Source organism: Vespula pensylvanica, chromosome 5, assembly GCF_014466175.1.
Source record: "Vespula pensylvanica isolate Volc-1 chromosome 5, ASM1446617v1, whole genome shotgun sequence".
In the NCBI taxonomy this organism is placed as follows: domain Eukaryota; kingdom Metazoa; phylum Arthropoda; class Insecta; order Hymenoptera; family Vespidae; genus Vespula; species Vespula pensylvanica.
The window spans coordinates 3934588-3953414 of NC_057689.1; the positions used below are offsets into that span (position 1 = coordinate 3934588).

At 28.0% G+C, this 18827-nt stretch overlaps 3 protein-coding genes across 18 annotated transcripts; 1 reads left to right on the plus strand and 2 right to left on the minus strand.

The window, feature by feature from the left end:
* Window positions 1–11: 11 nt before the first annotated feature.
* Window positions 12–14304, minus strand: LOC122629675 (protein transport protein Sec16B). 14 transcript variants are annotated; one of them, XR_006327326.1, is made up of 20 exons: window positions 13204–14302; window positions 12421–13099; window positions 12104–12332; window positions 11596–12021; window positions 11404–11489; window positions 11124–11334; window positions 10371–10477; window positions 10104–10260; window positions 9762–9900; window positions 9430–9694; window positions 9172–9341; window positions 8511–9095; window positions 7969–8430; window positions 7699–7731; window positions 5993–6238; window positions 5252–5630; window positions 5067–5158; window positions 4198–4242; window positions 3452–3538; window positions 12–2619 (listed from the first exon to the last, which is right to left on the minus strand). XR_006327326.1 is itself a non-coding variant. In XM_043813377.1 (19 exons), the coding sequence occupies exons 1-19, from the start codon at window positions 13867–13869 to the stop codon at window positions 2611–2613; spliced, it is 5028 nt and encodes a 1675-aa protein (XP_043669312.1). In that variant the 5' UTR covers window positions 13870–14302; the 3' UTR covers window positions 12–2610. The 14 variants fall into 14 exon arrangements, 12 of the variants coding, with proteins under 12 accessions (XP_043669312.1, XP_043669317.1, XP_043669315.1 ...); XR_006327325.1 differs by having other exon boundaries at window positions 4198–4245; XM_043813377.1 differs by lacking the exon at window positions 4198–4242.
* Window positions 14305–14485: 181 nt separating this feature from the next.
* LOC122629679 (vesicle-trafficking protein SEC22b) lies at window positions 14486–16462 on the plus strand. 3 transcript variants are annotated; one of them, XM_043813391.1, is made up of 6 exons: window positions 14486–14741; window positions 15169–15271; window positions 15506–15615; window positions 15692–15852; window positions 15931–16077; window positions 16161–16462. In XM_043813391.1, exons 2-6 carry the CDS (start codon window positions 15197–15199, stop codon window positions 16307–16309), a joined length of 642 nt encoding a protein of 213 aa, XP_043669326.1. In that variant the 5' UTR covers window positions 14486–14741; window positions 15169–15196; the 3' UTR covers window positions 16310–16462. The 3 variants fall into 3 exon arrangements, with proteins under 3 accessions (XP_043669326.1, XP_043669324.1, XP_043669325.1); XM_043813389.1 differs by lacking the exon at window positions 14486–14741 and adding an exon at window positions 14844–15099; XM_043813390.1 differs by lacking the exon at window positions 14486–14741 and adding an exon at window positions 14844–15047.
* A 164-nt stretch (window positions 16463–16626) lies between these two features.
* LOC122629678 (box C/D snoRNA protein 1) lies at window positions 16627–18815 on the minus strand. Its single transcript, XM_043813387.1, has 7 exons — window positions 18675–18815; window positions 18379–18560; window positions 18208–18299; window positions 17944–18122; window positions 17652–17849; window positions 17441–17565; window positions 16627–17363 (listed from the first exon to the last, which is right to left on the minus strand). Exons 1-7 carry the CDS (start codon window positions 18692–18694, stop codon window positions 17113–17115), a joined length of 1047 nt encoding a protein of 348 aa, XP_043669322.1. The 5' UTR covers window positions 18695–18815; the 3' UTR covers window positions 16627–17112.
* Between the last annotated feature and the right edge of the window lie 12 nt (window positions 18816–18827).

Genomic DNA, 18827 nt, shown 5'->3' on the forward strand with positions numbered 1-18827 from the left:
TCATCATATAATTTTCCTTTCGTTATAGTTTATTATTATAGCAATAGCAATATGACATCCGTTGTTATATCATCAATATACATTATACATTTAGTATTATCCATATTTCCCATAAACATACAACTTTGAATTCTAAATTATGTATATATACTTAGCATATTAAACCAAGCCATTCATGTCAATTTTCAACCATCCTATACATATATAACATACCAGCTCAACTTAATATTTCCATGTAACTATAACATTAATCTTAAAATCTTTGCATTTCTCTCCATGATAATGTATCACTGTTAGAGATTTCAGGTAGATATTGCACTAAAATAAATTTATTTGTATTTATGTATTAAGAACATAGTATTAATAATATTAAGCTGTTGGTGCTAAATTTAAAGTGTAATTAACAATCATTTTAATGCAATTCAACCTTGACACTCTATTTTATTATATCATTGAATGTGTAGTTCAAAAATTAGATATGCAGTGTACTTTTTTATAAATGGTATGCAAGATTTGCACAAACAAAAATGTTTACAGTTTTAAAATACAAGGAAAATTGTATATTAAATCTGCTGTTAAATATTAACAGTTAAATTGACTTCCAATCTTTCTCCAAGCAACTTATATCTTAAGTATTTACAAATCTTAAATACCATATATATACAAGTACACAGCATTTCACATATTCTATTGCAACCATTCTCTTGTAGCTTGTAAATGTAGCAAGTACCTCAATTTATTACTATGTCACAAGGATAAAAATGTGTACAGGAATTTATATAGCAACTAAAAGACAAAAACTGTTAGCACAATAGCAGGTGGTAGATATAGTACAGAGATATCATTAATATCTTCTTGAAAAAGAATGAGATCCGTAAAAGAGTGAAGTTAAAACATTTTGTTGTAATCACATCACTATACACTACAAGAAAAAAAGTTTTGAACAGTGATCCAAAAGTACTATACATTTTCATTAAATATGAACATCCAGCATTAATTAATAAAATAGTCTTAAAGTAATTTTGTATTCATAGTAAGTTATGCATACACTTTATCAATTCAAAATTTACACTATATTTGTACATATTAATCTTTTTCTTTGATCATAATGCAAGTTTATTTAGAAATGTATGCAAATGTAATGTAGAGTTCACATACGTTTGTTATTACTAGTAATCATGATATTAAAATTGTGAGAAAATCTTACAATCAAATAAGAACAGCAATGTTGCAAATAAAAACACAATGTATAATTCACTTAATTTAAAAATTAACGAATATGCATAAAAAAGCACCACAATTCATTTTTTTACTTTCCTCATTTCACAACCTGTAGGATATTTAAGATTTTATTAAAAGTATCAAGAAATTTTTTGAACTACAACATTATTCCACCAATAACACTACATTACACTATGCTTTTTTCCTCTTCTTTACAATCTTATAGGATGGCAGTTACATTACATTGGTGTATCAATATCTTAATAATTTATCTATTAATAACAATACTTGTTCGTTCTTACACATTTAAAGACAGAATTCATAACATTTCTGTATGTTAACATTCTTCAATTTACCCTTTTCATTCTTTTAGTTTTGCCAGCATATAAAATCAGACTTCGAATTATAGCACATACCAAGGCCATTTTTAATAGACTTTTATAATTACTAAGATATAAACTCTGTAGCATTTCTACTATTTATTATTTGAAATATATATATATATATGTAGAACATAATTTTACAAAGGACAAATTACTTATTTTTTATATAAATTATAAATAATCGCAACAAAATATCTTTTGCTTCTTATTTATAATTTGAATAATTTTTCATAAACAAATCAGTCCTTTGTAATCGTACATTCCAAAGAATATTTTATTTATAGTTTGCACAATGTTTATTTCTTTTAATTTCAGAAATAAATGTAGATAGCATAGATATTAATAAGATGACAAAAGTACCATGGTAATTTAAAGACTAATTCATTCATTTTAAAGATAGAGATATTATCTGACAGAAAAATAGATTTTTTTTTAATATATTTGAAATATTTAGGGATTAAACCAATGTGTTACGAATTAGAAAATGCAAAGTATGTATGCTTTCATTGCAGTGTCAAATAATTTTCTACAAGGGAATATTACAAAAAGATCTTTTACAACAGAATAATTATTCCCTTAATTAAATCTTATATAATTAATAAGATACTGTATTGTTCACTAGTTGTCAGAATGTCTCAATTCTTAAGTAAAAAATAATTGCTAGTTTTTTATTTTATTAACTACACTTATAATAATTCTGAATCTTTTACTAAATTTTCTATCTATAATAAAATCCGAACATTTACGAATTTCGTAATTCCTGATTATTTTGCTAATAAAAATGGATCGATTCGAAATCTAAGTTAAAAATCTATGTAGACAAAGTTTTTGCTATCCAGACATTAATAATATACACTTTAGATAATTAATCCAATTTGTATGAGACACAAGAAATTCGTTTAATTAACAATTATTCCGATAAGAATACGTAATCGAACTTATCATGGAGGATATCCAGTATGTTGCACATTCTTCATTACACGATCCTTGATATTACCAGGTTTGCTCATTGGTCCTTAAAAATAACCATATTTTGAATATAATTTATATCAGACATTTAAAAGTAAACCTTTAAGAATGAAAATTTATATAGTTACATTAAATCAAATAAATTGTCTATTATTTTTAATACGTTCGGTGTCATGTTTATTGTGTATAATACATACAAAATTGTGTTAGCCTTATCGTATTAAATACTGATGAATCATGAATATTTTTCTTCTTTTATAGAGTGATTTATTTATATTAATACAAAAAGGAAAAGATTCATATAATCTAAGAGATTACTTCTGCTCTTGAGTATATTTATTATTATAAAAACTATGAAAATAAATGTATGTTAGATAATTTGAAAATGCTTTCGCGCCGAACGTATTAATGCGCATTAGTTCCACTTTTGGGTTCATTTACAACATAATACAAAAATATGAAAAATAACGATTTTTCTAATTGATTTAAAAGATTACCTATACAAGATAATATATGTGCAAAATAGTAATACAAAGCAATAAAATTAAAATTATATATTGCTTAACGCATAAACATACATTGCAAGACCAAAACCAATCATACATCCTTCACCAAGCTTTCCCAAAGCTTCATAGATTATTTTATGAAATAAAAATGATATATCTACATAACTTTATAATAAGTAAAGAAGACGAATCTCTATTGCTGTAGCTTATTTGTGTTATAATATTAAAGAATTACATTTGGTACAAAACGTTTAAAAGGATTTGTATTAAATTTTATATATTAACATTTAGTTTACATATAATTATAATTATTTGAAAAATTTTTATATAGACAAACTTTCATAATTGTGTAAAGTTAGTGTATTATATTACCTTATTCCTTTGGAGAAGACGCGGATCCCTCATTGTGTAGCTCTGCACCTCTCGCGATAATGAGCTGGTTGAGCTCCATCGAGAGAGCTATATGCCATATACAACATAATAATGTTGTCTCACTAACTAATACTTGTCATAATATTAAGTATCATATATATTTACTTTATATTATGCACATTATTACTATTTTAGAAAATATGTCATATAATCTTTTTCTAAATGTTTTGGTTAAAAACCCTTCAATAGATTGGTTCTAATAAGATTATAGCAAAAAAAAAATGTTTATAACAATTTTGCATAATATTTATCAATTCATTACATTGTGGAATATAAAATACTTACTATTGAAAGGTACACATGCACTAATTATAAAATATTTGTACAATAATTATTTTATTCTTATCATTGCAATATGCTTTATGTCAAATATTTACATTTATTTGGATACGTGCAAAGAAAATTAATAGTAAAATAAAATATAAATTTGATCCATTAATATCTAATATAAGTAAAAAAAAAAACAGGCAAAAATGTACACTAAATAAGCTAACATAACAATAGGAAATAGAAAATAAACATACTTATTTATATTACAGCTCTGTCAAGAATTTAAAATCTTAAGTATACAAAGAAAATAAATTATGAAAAAGCACCCAATATTATAAACAAACATCAAGCAATTGTAGCAAGACATGCGTGTTAGGTATGAAATAACTCAAAATTAATAAAATGGATATTCTTACTATCAGCAACAATTATTATTTGGCTACATCATTCTGCCTCCCCGACTGCTTGCAAAAGGAAACAAAAAGAAAGATAGATTAAACACATATACATACAAGAAAATATTCTATTGGAAAAGTTGAAAGTCTGATCGAATATTGTTGTCCTAGGATATAATTATTGAAACAATTGATCGTCTTTCGATCATATGTTTTTCTAATCAACAAACAATAACTTTAACAAGACACTGCTGAATACTTTGTTACTCTTTTGTTAGAATTCAACCTTCTCCATGTTACTGCATGTGTCTTATTTACTTTGAAATCAACAGAAGTAATAAAATTATTTGCTTTGTAATTGGACGATCAAAAGGAAAGGTTAATTTAAAAGAGATTGACACATTTATACAGAGCTATAATGATTTCTTTTATTCTAATTTTCAAAAGGTATATAAAACTTACATTAAATTCCAATCAAAGAAGTATATGATTCTGATACAAATTACTACTTTTCATTCTTTATTTATAATCATTATTGCTCCGTTTATGCATAAATACAAATATACAGGTCTAAGGGAAATTTAGAACTCATTTTAGCTTATTTAGACGAAATAATTTCTAAAGAAAAGGGAAAGAAAAGGATGTTTAAGTGTCTTAACATTACAGTTCCGAGAAGATGTTTAAAGAAAAAACTAAGCTGCATACCAGCATACTGCAGCCACAACGCAAGGGCAAGGAAAAGTATTGTGTATGTCGTGTTTCAGATAGAAATTGTTCAAGATGAAAAATTTGTATGAAACTGTACTGTTATTGTTGTATATGTGTTATAACTATTAAAATAACTTGTAGAAATTATATCTAAAAATGAAAATATTATATATCTAACTTACTCCTTGAGTTACATTTTCATTAGGTTGTGCAGCAGGTATACTTGGTGCTGGAGCTGGTGTTAAAAAATCGACAGGTGCACTTGGATCATTTACTGCAATATAAAATAATAAAATATATTTGTATCATTCAACTCATTACTTCTTCTAACTGTCGTATATTATTATGTATTACTTTTCTTTTTTACCTGGTGCAGGAATGAATAATTGAGGAGATGATACAGCCATAGGTACGAATGGAGATGTTGCAGGTGTTGGTACATTTGGTGAAGCTGTACTGCTTTTTCCACCATTTGGATTCATTACATCTATATAATTGGCACGCATATTTCTTCCTTTTTGTAATTTGAACATATTGTAATTAGCGTGTAATTTAGAACCATTTATGTTCATTGTTTCTTTAGATTGTTTACTATGTATAGGACGTTGAGGTGCAGTAACTTGTTCAGTTGATGATGGTTTGAAACTCATGTCAGTTGCTTTTGGTGGTGGAGGCAATGCTGCTGAACTAATATCTGCATCTTCATCTTTATTCATCCATTTTTTTGCAACAGGATCCCAAACAATCTGTAAATGAAAAGTATTTACATTAATTGTATATATGTTATTTATTCAGGTGGAACATGCTGTAGTATATAACTTTTATTACTTAATAATACATAGGGCTTATGTAGTTTAAATCTTGCAATATTCCACACATTAACAATGCAATCTCTACTGATAAATAAACAATGACAAAGTTAGTAATTAATCAATCACTTTATCAAAGCCAAATCATACTGGCCTGCTTATCTTCCATTTAACTGATGATCAATTACCACAAAAATCCGCCTAAGCCCTTTGTTACATAAAACATAAAATTGTCTATCGTAATTTTTCTATTATAAAAAAAAAAGAAAAATAGAGAGAATATATCGTAGATACGTTACCGTAGGATTACTGTCATCTGGTAGTATCATTTGATTACGTGGTTTTGGAGCCAATTTGCTGAAAAGACCTCCAAACCATGAACTACCTCCATTAGGTGGTTTCTTTTCAGTATTTTTTTCAGATGTCTTCTTATTTTCTGTTGTAGATTTAGCAGTTTGTCTTGGCGTTTCTAAGGCATCTAACTCTTCTAATGGATCATATTGTTTACCCGTAGAAGGTGTCATAGAAATTGTTGGTTGCGTTGGCTGAAATGAAATACATAAGTCATAATCGCAAATTTGTTCTTTAAAATTCATTATGTATAAATTAATGTCTAAGTAATTATTTGAATAAGTATTGAAATTTGTTATTTATATGATGAATAACAAGAAAATATTGTTTCTTATATTTGATATGTGTTTATCAATCGAAAATAAATTATTTTTATTACTTAGACTAATAACATAATAACAATATATAGAAACATAAATATATCATTTTTTAATAAAGAATAAAGGCAAATATAATGCTTAAAAACACAGTGGTATCACATAACACAATAATTTTTATTTTCTGCTTACCATAATAACATATTTGTGTGTTTATATATAAAATATATTATATATACACACACATATTGTGTGATAACGAATACATAAACTATAGTATAATGCAACTTCTAACAAAATATTTTGAAATATTTTTTGTACAAATTATTCACACATAAGATGGTACTAAATAATGGAGACATTCTTATATAAAAACTTATAATAGCAATGACACTGCGCAGTATAATTAATAACGCTATTTTGTTTTATTATATAGAAGTGGCATGAAAGTGTTTATAAGAAGTACACTAAATATTATGTTGGTATTACATAAGCTATTCACAATAAGTAGGAACATCAATATCATAATTTGTAGAAATATGTTCCCGAACAAAATTTGTATCTGTTAATGAATAATATTTATTTTCAGATGAAATTGGTACATCTATTGGATAAGTTCCTCTAAATATCAGTGGTTTGTATAGAGATAGATCTTTACTATCAGAATATGACCATGCATCTACTGTATCACAAATTACATCTTTTCTTCTAATGTGAGGTGCCACTCTTACAACTTTTTTCTCTTCAAAAGTGCAATACTGTTTTAATGTCTGACCATTATTATTATTATTGTTGTTGTTGTTGTTTATGTTTTTGCTTTCTGATAATGAATCAGATGGATCATTGAAAGGATGAAACTGTGCCATATCAAACTGAATATCTAAATCTGTTTTTTGTAAATTCGTTTTAATTTTTTGATTTGATGCTTCTTCATTTGTATCAACTATAGTCTTTTTTTTTACTTTACATTTCAAGAAAACAGGAGGTTGTGAAGAAGGTGGCTTGACATATTTAGGATTAATTTTCTTTGATTTTTGTATATCTTTTAGATGAGTTTTATTATCATGTAAAAGTTTTGGATATGTAGTAGATACTTTAGGATACTTAATAAATTTTTTAGATTTTTCGACATTAACTTCAGAATTTGCAAGAGTATGAAAACGTGAAAGCATTGTAGAGTTATACTGTGATATACTATCTAAATCAGATGTTTCAGAAGAGGCGCAGGAATCTAATGTAGTCAGTACTTTACGGCGACGTAAGGTGCTATTATTCTTGCCATCCAATGGCCATTCAGAATTGAGATTATTACCCAGAGTAAGCGTATAATTACTTACTTCAGGAGTAGATGTTTTTTCTTCTCTTTCCGCCTGTCCATATGCAAGCATTAAGAAAGAGATATGATATTATAATCCTAATTTATCTTAGTTTAGCATTAATATTTAAAATCAGGAAATAAAAGCTTCCCAAAATAGACAAACACAGATAGAAATAGAATGAGTTATAGTTGTGTGATATAACAATATTACATGTGTGGCAAATGATTATATTAAAAATGCATTTATATATATTTTTTATAAAATATTATTAAGAAATATTCAGTTTACCTCATAGTTCCATTTTTCCTGTTGTTGAGAATTATCAATGTCAGGCTGATCATCTGTATATTGAGTAGATTGTTGTTGCCAACTAGGAGATGTACCACCGTTTCTACCAAAATTGTTTTGATAATGTGTTGGTTGTTGGTTCCAGTAATCTTGTTGCTGAGGTTGTTGATATTGATTACTTTCATTATTATGCATATATTGTGCAGATTGATTATATGTATCTTGTTGTATATTTGACGGCAATGATAATGGTTCCCAATCTGACTGCATATCTGGGGCTGTAACATCTACCATAGATGTTGGTCCATCTCTGTATTCAGATTGTTTAGTAACCCATTGTTGTTGTATTTGTTGTTGATGTGATTGTAACTTAATATCATGGGTGTCCTGACTTTGTATAGTACTTTGTCCATCTGCGTTTACTTGTGATTCATATGCATCACCTTCAACAATTTCTCCAATCTATATCATAGAAAATTATTATTTCCAAATATTTTCATTAATACTAAAATTTTGTCAATTAAAATAATATAAGATATTACCTGATATTTATTCACAATTTCCGCTAAGTTATTCAACCAAGTAAGATTAGTAGTATCTTCAGTAGAATCTTTGCAAACAGGATCATGATATTTGATTTTATCACCCAAAACGTAAACTGCCATAATAAAGGATTTTTTATATTTTGAAGGTTCATTAAAAATATTTACTGCAATCTGTTCTATATAAAGTAAGGCTTTTTCTATCAGACCATAATCAACCATTTTTACTGCCAAGTCAAATTTAAAAGTTTGAAGGTCTACCGAAGTAAAACCAGGCTCACTAAGATTACGAGCATATTCATAAATTTCTGTTAGCATAACAGCTTCTGTTGTCATAAACTCAGAATACGGTTTGTGATGATTAGAACCGATAAGAACAAGTTTTGCTGTATTTATTCCATATGCACTGAAATCAACTTGTGCCAAAATGTAACAAAAATGAGCCGCGTAGATATCTCCTCTCGCAAAAAGTGTATCTCCAAGTGTTGTTATTGATCGCCGATTAATTTCAGGATTAGTAGATGTATTTGAAATAATCATAGCTAAGTGAGGTCTCCAGTCATCCCATCGTGGATCTGATACACACTGCCAAATAGAGATCAATATCAATGTATTATCTTACATATATAATTTAATTATATTAAAAACAGTAAATCCTTACTGTTACAATGGCTGGTATACGACCAGAATGCAATTGATATAATGTCTGTAATGGATCAGAGGGTAATAGACTATTTGCAAATCGTGTCATTACTGAAGCATAGGTACGCTTATCCAATTTGCTAGCTAAAAATAGTGCATGTCCCCATAGTCCTTCAGTCATAGCATATTCTGCAGAATATTATGGTGCAGATTTATATCAGTAACTAAATTTATGTTAACAGAATGTATATAAATGATTATATACATGGATATGTACCTAATGCTTCTTGAACTAATCCATAAAGAAGTGTATTCCTAAATTCATCCGTCATTTGTTCTACAGTTTTTTGTTGTTTGGTACTTTCAACTTTTTCAGCAGTTACTGGAATATCCTGATTGTTTCCATTTACACTTATTCCAGATCGCTGTGACATCACAGACTCTCTTCTTCCTGTATCTTGAAGCTTTTGCTTATTTACATCATAAGGATAAGCATCTTTATTTCTAAGTAAAAGTGCTGCTATATCAACGCCAACAACGTTCTGAAAATTGATTATAATTAAATAAAATTTTTGTCAAATAATCATTCTTCTCATAAAAATTACTTACGCCATTTTGTTGGATTAGCATAATCATCAATTCATACAAAAGTATATAAGAAGAACGATCGATCATATCATCATTGGCTGTTGCTTTTTTAATTTTATTTTCGCAGTATTTAATTATCGTTTTTTTGTGCGTGACTCCTCTATAAAATAAATGTCATAATTCATTAAATTATTGTTTTATATGTATTTCAAACAATAATTAAATACTTAAAAATAATTTTTTTCTTTCTTTTCAATAATGTAGTTATTTAAAATTATAATTCATACAAGATTTCATCGAAAGAAAAAATATTAAAGAAACTAAAGATATACATGCTTAAATTGTAATGTTTTTAATAATTACACTTGCTTAATTAGAGGTCCCGGATAAGCACGTAAGTCACGTGCAACAGGATCATGCAAGAATAGATTATCTAATCGTAAAATGTCCACTTTAGCCCTCTCACCATCAGCTGGATAACTTGGCTGAACATGTATAAGTGATCCAATAGAAAAAGATCCTGAGAAACAGATATGCTGTTAATAGAAATAATGAAATACATCATATACCTAAACTATTGATAAGTATTGATATAATATCTGAATTACAAAAATAATATAGAAACTTTACCATATACATGGCAAGTGGAATATTTTGTTGGTGTTAGTCGTGCAGATGTTGTTGTTGAGTCTTCAAACTGTGACATATGAGCTAAGGTTCGTTTATCTCCAGTGGTTCTAGAAATAATACCTAATGTGTTGTTATATCTTTCATAATATTTTTCATTATTTAAAAAAAAAAAAAAAGATACACATAAAATAGATAAACTGCAGTGTACACAATGTATATACTTCATATCATAAAAAATATAAAACCTATTGAAAGCATTAATTTCAAAGCTACAGCATATAAATATCATTTGTCAAAGAACAAGTATACTAAGCTGAAATGAAAGATATCTTCTCACAAAATATCATCTACTAAAATTAAATTTTTAGATATGTTTGTGTAACATGATATTTATATTGATAAAGGTTTCTAACTGTTATCATTACAGACTACAATATATTTTAAATATCTAATAGTACATTCTATACATTTCGACAAATATTAATACTAAACCGAGAGAAATAAGTCTCTCGGTCTCACCTATTCAAATTGTGACTAGAAGTTCTTCTCTGTGGAAAACTCTTCCCCCATTCAGGATAACCAAAATATGAAACGTATAGAGCTTTGTTTGGTGAATGGAAGCATGCACTTGGATTTGTAAAAAATCTGATATATTACAAGATCGAGACTTTTATATTAAGATTTAGAATTTTTGTTTATGCATTTAGTTATTATACATTCATTAGATTTAATGGATTAATCGATAATGCTTACCGTTCCTCGCAAGAACTGCGTCCTGAATGTACACTAGCTCTATCCTCTGGATAATTACTAACACCTCTAGATATGTGTTGCTGTGGATGCTGGCTAGTATAATATTTATGATACCATTCTGCATAAGCAGCAGGATTGGTACGACGTAAATTTTCGAGATATGCGTAATAATTGTTACCATAATGTGCATTATAGTCATATCCGCCATATCCTAAAAAAATTAAATATATATTTATTTTTCTTATAAACATATTTTCTTTTTAATTTTGATAGAACTTACCATTGTAAGCATAGTAAGGATCTCTAGAACGCATGTAATATTCCCTGTCTCTGTCATTATAAGAAGATCTGCTTGAAGGTCTGGAACTATTTATGAAAATATTTTTATTTATAATATGAATTTTTTAATTCTTTAAATGTAATAATAAGAAATGCATGTATGCTTTTGTTTGGTATATATATTTCAAAATACCTTCTACTATAAGGATCTTCATAATATTCCCTTCTATATGGGTCTCTAATATCATAATCATCGTATCTTCTAGGTCGTCTGTCGTCCCTTCTTCTATCACGACCGACGTATTCTCTGTCTCTAGTATACCTCAAATCATAATCTCTAGTTTCTCTTTCCCTTCTACCTGGATCATCGCCTCTACCTCTCCTACGATCATCTTGCCTTCTTCGCCCATCTCTATCATCTGGATCATCTTTAACTCTGTTTCTTCGTTCAATTTCATCCCTCGGATGACGATCCAAATCATCACGACTATGATGTTTGCGATCGTCATCTCTATAAGAAAGATCTCTACGTTCGAAATCATTGTACGGTCTTTCATTGTCTACTCCACGTCGACGTTCGTAATAATAATCTTCATCATACTCACGTTCACGATCGTAACTACAGTAAATTGATTTTTTTACTAATAATCTGGTATACTTTAATATCATAAATATTTAATTTATATATTAACATAACTCACTATGTATTTTTTCTGTCATAATCATAATTATGACGTCTGCGCTCAGGACTGGCATCTCTATGTCTTTCTCTACTATCTTCTCTACTGTTTCCAGATCCTTCATCATCTTCGTTTTCGTAGGAATCTTTACGTACTGACGGTACTTGAACACTTTGATTACCTCCTTCAGATGCTCCAACCGCTTCCTCTCGTTTATTTCTTGAATCACTGGTTTGATCCGAAATAGAGGCTAAGATATTAATTTAAAAAATGTAAGAACTTTGACAATTAACTATTCAAAATATAATTGGTTGTAAAAATTATTTATATATCCTTACGAATGGACAAAGGAAACTCTTGAGAACCTGTAACTACTCGTCCTGTAGATCTATCATCTGAAGATTGAATGGTTTCGTTAGGAGATGCACCTCCTGGAATTTGTCTAAGTCCTCCATCTGATTGTTGAGTAACTTCTTCAGGTTCGTTGCCTCTTCCAGGTATTTCACGTATTTCACTTGATTCAAGCATTATTTGAGATTGTACTTGGTATCTCTCTTCTCCCGATGGATCATTTCTAGATTGTTGTGGAACCAAAGAACGTTCTCTGCCAGAAGGATCATTTTGACGTTCTAATGTATCTGATTCACTTCGAGAAAGAGAAGATATACTTCTTTCCTGCCCAGGCGGAACATCTCGACGTTCCGATCTATCAGATATATTTCTGATTTGAAGCCCTTGTTCCTGTCCAGAAGGATCATTTCTTCTTGGATCAGAAAGTCGCTGAACGGATTGTATATATTGTTCTTGCCCTGCAGGATCATTTCTATCATTTCTAAGATCAATAGAACTAGATTGACCAGGAACTTCACGTAGAAAAGGAATATCATTAGGTACTTCATCGTTTTCATCATCCTGATTTGGTGGAGATAATTCATGATCAGGATGAGAATCTGTTAATTCTCCTGTTTCTAAAAATGTGTTTCTATCATTCGATGCAAATTCATAATTATTTAGAGCCTAAAAACAAAATTTATAATTACAATAAAAATGATTAGTATATACGTTGATTGATCGTTATATAATTAATATAAAAAAATGTTGTAATATATATACAAACATACTTGTTCCTGTTGCATAGATCGATGACTTTGCGTATGCTGTTGTATAGAAGGAACTTCAACATTATTTACTTCTTGTCTATATTCACGTACATTAATTGGTTCTTTTTGAACATTTGCAACAGCTTTAGGATCATTATCTAATGTTTCTCTATTTATAGAATCACGAGATCCATAAATATCACGTTCTTCTAGTGCAGGAATAACAACTTCTAAATTGACAAACTCGGAAGGCTGTTGAATATTTTCGTAATTTTCGACACTTTGTTCAGGCCACTGTTTTGTTCCACGTATATTATCTTTTGAGAACCATGAATTTTCAATTGGTGGTGGTATAGCATTATTGTTATACCATTGATCATACATATTTTGTGATGCATTATCAGTAACTTTGTTGGCATTTGTTTGATACATACTTGACACAGCATGTTCATGAGTAGCAATAGACTGACCATCAACAGATTGAAAACTCTCCATGGATTTTGTATAATCTGCAGTTGGCATAAGTATATTATCTGGAGTACCGATATTTTGAACACTGCTAATGTTATAACCTGAAGGTATTTGTTGTATATGTCCTTCTGAATGTCCTGCAGAATAATATTCCTTTGGCTGGTTTGGATTTTCTGGGTTATTTTTCTGCTTATTGGAAAAATTTAGTTGATACATTCCAGTAATCGTGCTGTTTGATTGCAAAAAGTGATCATGTAATAATTAAATTTGCGTGTGTCTCGAAAAGAGACAGTGTACCAGCTGGTGAAACTCAAAGGGGTCCCATTGCGTTCATGGACCTTTCGACGTTCACTCACCTAGCTATAGTCTTTCGTATTTCTCTCCATAAGAAAGTTTACGCATTATACGAACACTAAAGATCAACCGTCAGGATAATATTGCACGCATAAGGAAAAAATTATGAATTCGTTTGCCAGTTTCGTGCAGACTTTTTTGACGGAAAACCAGATAAAGGGAATCACAAGAACGCACACATTCGTGTGTTCACGGATACCTTACATCGGTGTGGATGTGGGTTAAGCACGTCACAAATTTTCCTCGTTGACTTTCCACGTGAGCAGAACCGTAGACGCATCGTAAGGCGGACGCGTACTACAGAAACATCTATGGAAACTTTCTTCAGTCTACCGCTAGGCGTCGCAAATCATAGTTTTTGTAAAAGTGTTTTAACATTGCAACGTTGCAATATATACATATATATATATATATAAGTTTAAAAAAATTCACATCTCGTCCCATTTTGGATAAATCATCTTAAATAGAATCCGTTTATTACCCTTATAGCGATGAGTTTTCAAGTAACATAGGACGACATATTAGATAGCATTCGTTATAATCTAAACGTTAAGATTATTTTAAACTAAATACAATCAGATGTCGTTTAAAAATATATAGATTTAAAAATTAAAAGCGTTTTTTTTTTCGATAAGAAAATAATCATTTTATTTTAAAGCAATTCGAAACCTGCGCTGTTGTATGATTGGAGAATACTGCTGTGTGAGAAATGTGATTAGACGAAAAAGTAAAAGGCAAGGATTTTATAGATTTTAAGTATTTCGTTTATTTATTCGATAACGTGACGAATCTCCCGCTCTTAAAAGTCAAAGGGGAGAAAAAATATTAGCTTTTATTAAATTGTTATTGTTGTGTCGTTACTTTATTTTACTGATTCTTAATAATTTTATTATGTCAATCCGTACAATAAATTATATCAGAACATTTATACATATATATATACATATATATTATGATCATTACTGATTAGTTAGATGTCTAATATTAAGAAACTTAAAGAATGTGCAACGTAGTCCATGAAAAGTTATATTACTGACGTGGTAGGTAATGAGTGGACGTTGGCGAATCGGCCACATCCGCGATTAGTTGCGCGTAAATAGATGTTGAATATTGAACTTTCGAACGTAGAAACAGGATATTGTGTGATTATTATTGTTTCAGATTGAGCTGTTAATTAATTTATAATAAAATGGTATTGTTAACAATGATAGCAAGAATATCAGATGGTCTGCCATTGGCAGCTACTATGCAAGAAGATGAACAGGTTAGAAATCTGTTATGATCAAATGTCACTTTATATTTTAACGAAATTTTTGATTCTAATTATGATCTGAAACTTGTATTATATGTATATGGAATTTATTTTGTTTATCTTATAATAATAGATAAATTTTTATAAAATGATCTTGATAATCATGAAATATTATGAATTTACATAACATTGAAAGAATTAATTAAAATTTTCACTTTTCTTTTTTTGTCATTTACATTTGTGTAGAGTGAAAGAAGTACTTTGGAATATCAGAATCAAGCAAAGATGTTATTTAGAAAATTAGGTTTACAATCACCTACAAGATGTACTATAGAAACTGGACCATATCTCTTTCAGTAAGTTTCAATATTAAATAAATAATACAAAGTTTTATATACATTCACTTTTATTATAATACTTTTTATTGAACAGTTATTTAATTGAAAATGAGGTATGTTATTTGGTATTATGTGAAAGGAATTATAGTAAACGAATAGCTTATAGTTATTTAGAAGACATAGCACAAGAATTTCATTCTCAATATGGTAAACGTGTTAACACTGTTGCTAGGCCTTATGCTTTTATTGAATTTGGTAAGTAATAAGAGTTTCAAAAGTACATATATCATGTATCTTATATTATCGTAATGTAACATCAATTTTTTTTTACAGATACTTACATCCAAAAAGCTAAAAAAGTTTTCTCAGATGGTAGATCACGTAGAAATATGAATGCTCTTAATAGTCAATTGCAAGATGTTCAAAGGATCATGGTTCAAAATATTGATGATGTTCTACAAAGGGGAACAGTACTTTCAGGTAAATCAATATATTTTAACAAAAATATATAGAACTAGATATGATTATATATCATTATATATATGATTATAAATCACTTACAGAATTGGATACAAAAACACAGAACTTGTCTATGTTATCACAAAAGTATAAAAAAGATGCAGCACATTTAAATAGCAAATCTATGTATGTCAAAGCAGTTGCTATTCTTGTTGCATTTTTGGTATTTCTGTTATACTTCTTTATCCTTTAGTTGATCACAAACATTTTTCACAAAGTTTATTCACAACAAAGTTTGTTCAAATCTAAAAGCAAGGAATACACTGTGTTATCATGAGGGTAAAAAAATGGGTTTTTGACTATCATCTTTGGATTTTATTTTTCAAATATAGGGATTACACAATCAGGCTACTGTTGTTATTATCAAATTTGTTAGCCTTTATTCATCACATAATATTGTGTACTATAAACATTACTTTTTATTCAATTATTAATAAAATTATAGAGATTTTAATAGAAAACAACAGATGATTTGTTTTTGATATAAATAAAAATAAATTGCAGGACAGATATATTGTAAGTTTGAAAAATGAGAAGAATATATATTAGGTATAAGTTATCATTTTATAAGTTCATTATAATAACTTAAATTTATGAAAATCTTTTTTCATCACATTTCCAAAAATGTTGGATTCCAATTTATAACTTATTTATTAGCAACTATAGTATTTTGGGGTATTGTACAAGGAATCTAACATATAAATATTTACATACATATTATACGTGATGGAAAAGGAACCAATCAAATTTGTGAATATTTGCTTGTATGTGTTATTAATGTTGTAATGTTTCTATCAAATTGTGCCAGTTTACTGAGAGATAGTATTTATAATAAAACTTTGAATCCAAATAGCAGAATTTGATAGCTAAATTTTGGCTGTGCACACGCACGAATAAATTATTAGAATGTTCAAATTAATAGGTCTTTATTACTTTTTGTTTTTTTTTTCTTTTTTTATAAGGATTATTTCTATTATAGAAGATATTCAATTCATATTATTTATAGTTTGTTTTAATCAATTCATCATAATTAGGTATATTAAAACTACATTTTCTGGTTTTATCTTCTGTATTTTGTTCGATATTATTTGCAATATCTAACTCTTCATCATCAGATTCTATAGAAGTAGTATTAAAAAAATAATTCACAGGTTTATTTATGTCTTGTAATTCTCCTTTATCTTTATCTATATACGACCATCTCCTTTTTTGTCCACAGTTTTTCTTAGGATAAATTTCTTCATCATCTGAAAAAAAATATGTGAGAATTGCAATCTATTTATTATTGAAAGATGATTATTGAAAAATATCTCGTAATATTAACCTGTGTCTATAATTTCATACATATCTACATGATCTTTTAAAACTACATACAATGTTGGAAATTCTATTATAGTTTTGTTTTCTAAATTTTCCTTCAGTGTAAGTGTAATATCTAATTCGTGAAACCTGAAAAGAATTATATATTTATTGAAATATTTTAATATTTAAGTCATAGTATATATAATTATACACAATTTATATAGTTTAGTTACCTAATATCAGACTTTGTTATCTTCTCAGCTTTCAGAAGAACTTTTAATCCATTTAGATCAGCAGCTTGATAAAATTGTAATTTATCATTTAAACTTAATTTTAAATTTAGTTTTTCAATATCACTTTTCTCCTCCATTGCATTGAGAGGATATAAAACTTGCTCTAAGAGAGTTGACAAACGAACTGTTTCCAAGGCTCTAATGATTATAAAGATTTTTTTTTTATATAAGCAGTTTTAAATTATATTTATTTATATAAAAAATATTTCTGTATATACTCATACATACATACCTTTCTGTGACCTGTATTATATTGTCTGCTTGTGGAAATAACCATTCTATTCTCCAAAATAGTTCATTCGTTTTCCATTTTAAAAATGTTGTATTTTTCTTATGTTTAGTAAAATGTTGTGGCATGAAATGAAAATTAACTTTCCTATTGTAAACACCTATCCTTAGTCTGTTTAAATGCTACGGTATTATATATGGAATAAACTTATTAAAATATATAAAACATAAAACTTATTAAAATATATAAAAAATATTAATAATATACCACAGGTAAATCGATGTTTCGTGTACATTTTTTTAGTGGATTCTTTTTAAATTTATCAACTGATCTACCAACTTCTTCAAGCAATCGATAATCTGAAATTTACATTATATTTTTTTTTATTATTTAGTATATCTCAAAACATAATCAGTTTAATTATTTAAAATGAACTACCATTTAAGAGATCTAAATCAGTAAACGAAGATAATGGTTTAAACTTCATTCTATCTCGAATTCCATCGCATTCAAGTTCTTTTTTATGAATATTTACACATATGAGACAGCACGTTCTAACCTCACATTTTGGGCAAGTATATTTTGCTTTATTTGCACTACACACTTCACATTTTTCCAATCTGTAAAAAAAAATATTTTTCTCTTTCTCTAATCGAATCTACAAAACTTTTGTTCTGATCATTTTCTTTTTCTTATTAATAAATATTTTAATTACGTTACTAGTTCAAACTTACTTGACATTGGACGTCGCCATTTTGTTAATACATCATTAAAAACAATACAACGTGATTTTTTTATTATCTAATTTACCTTATAATTAAGAATTTTATGTAAGATTAAAATAAAACTATTTATTATCCTAATATAAATATTACACATATTCGTAA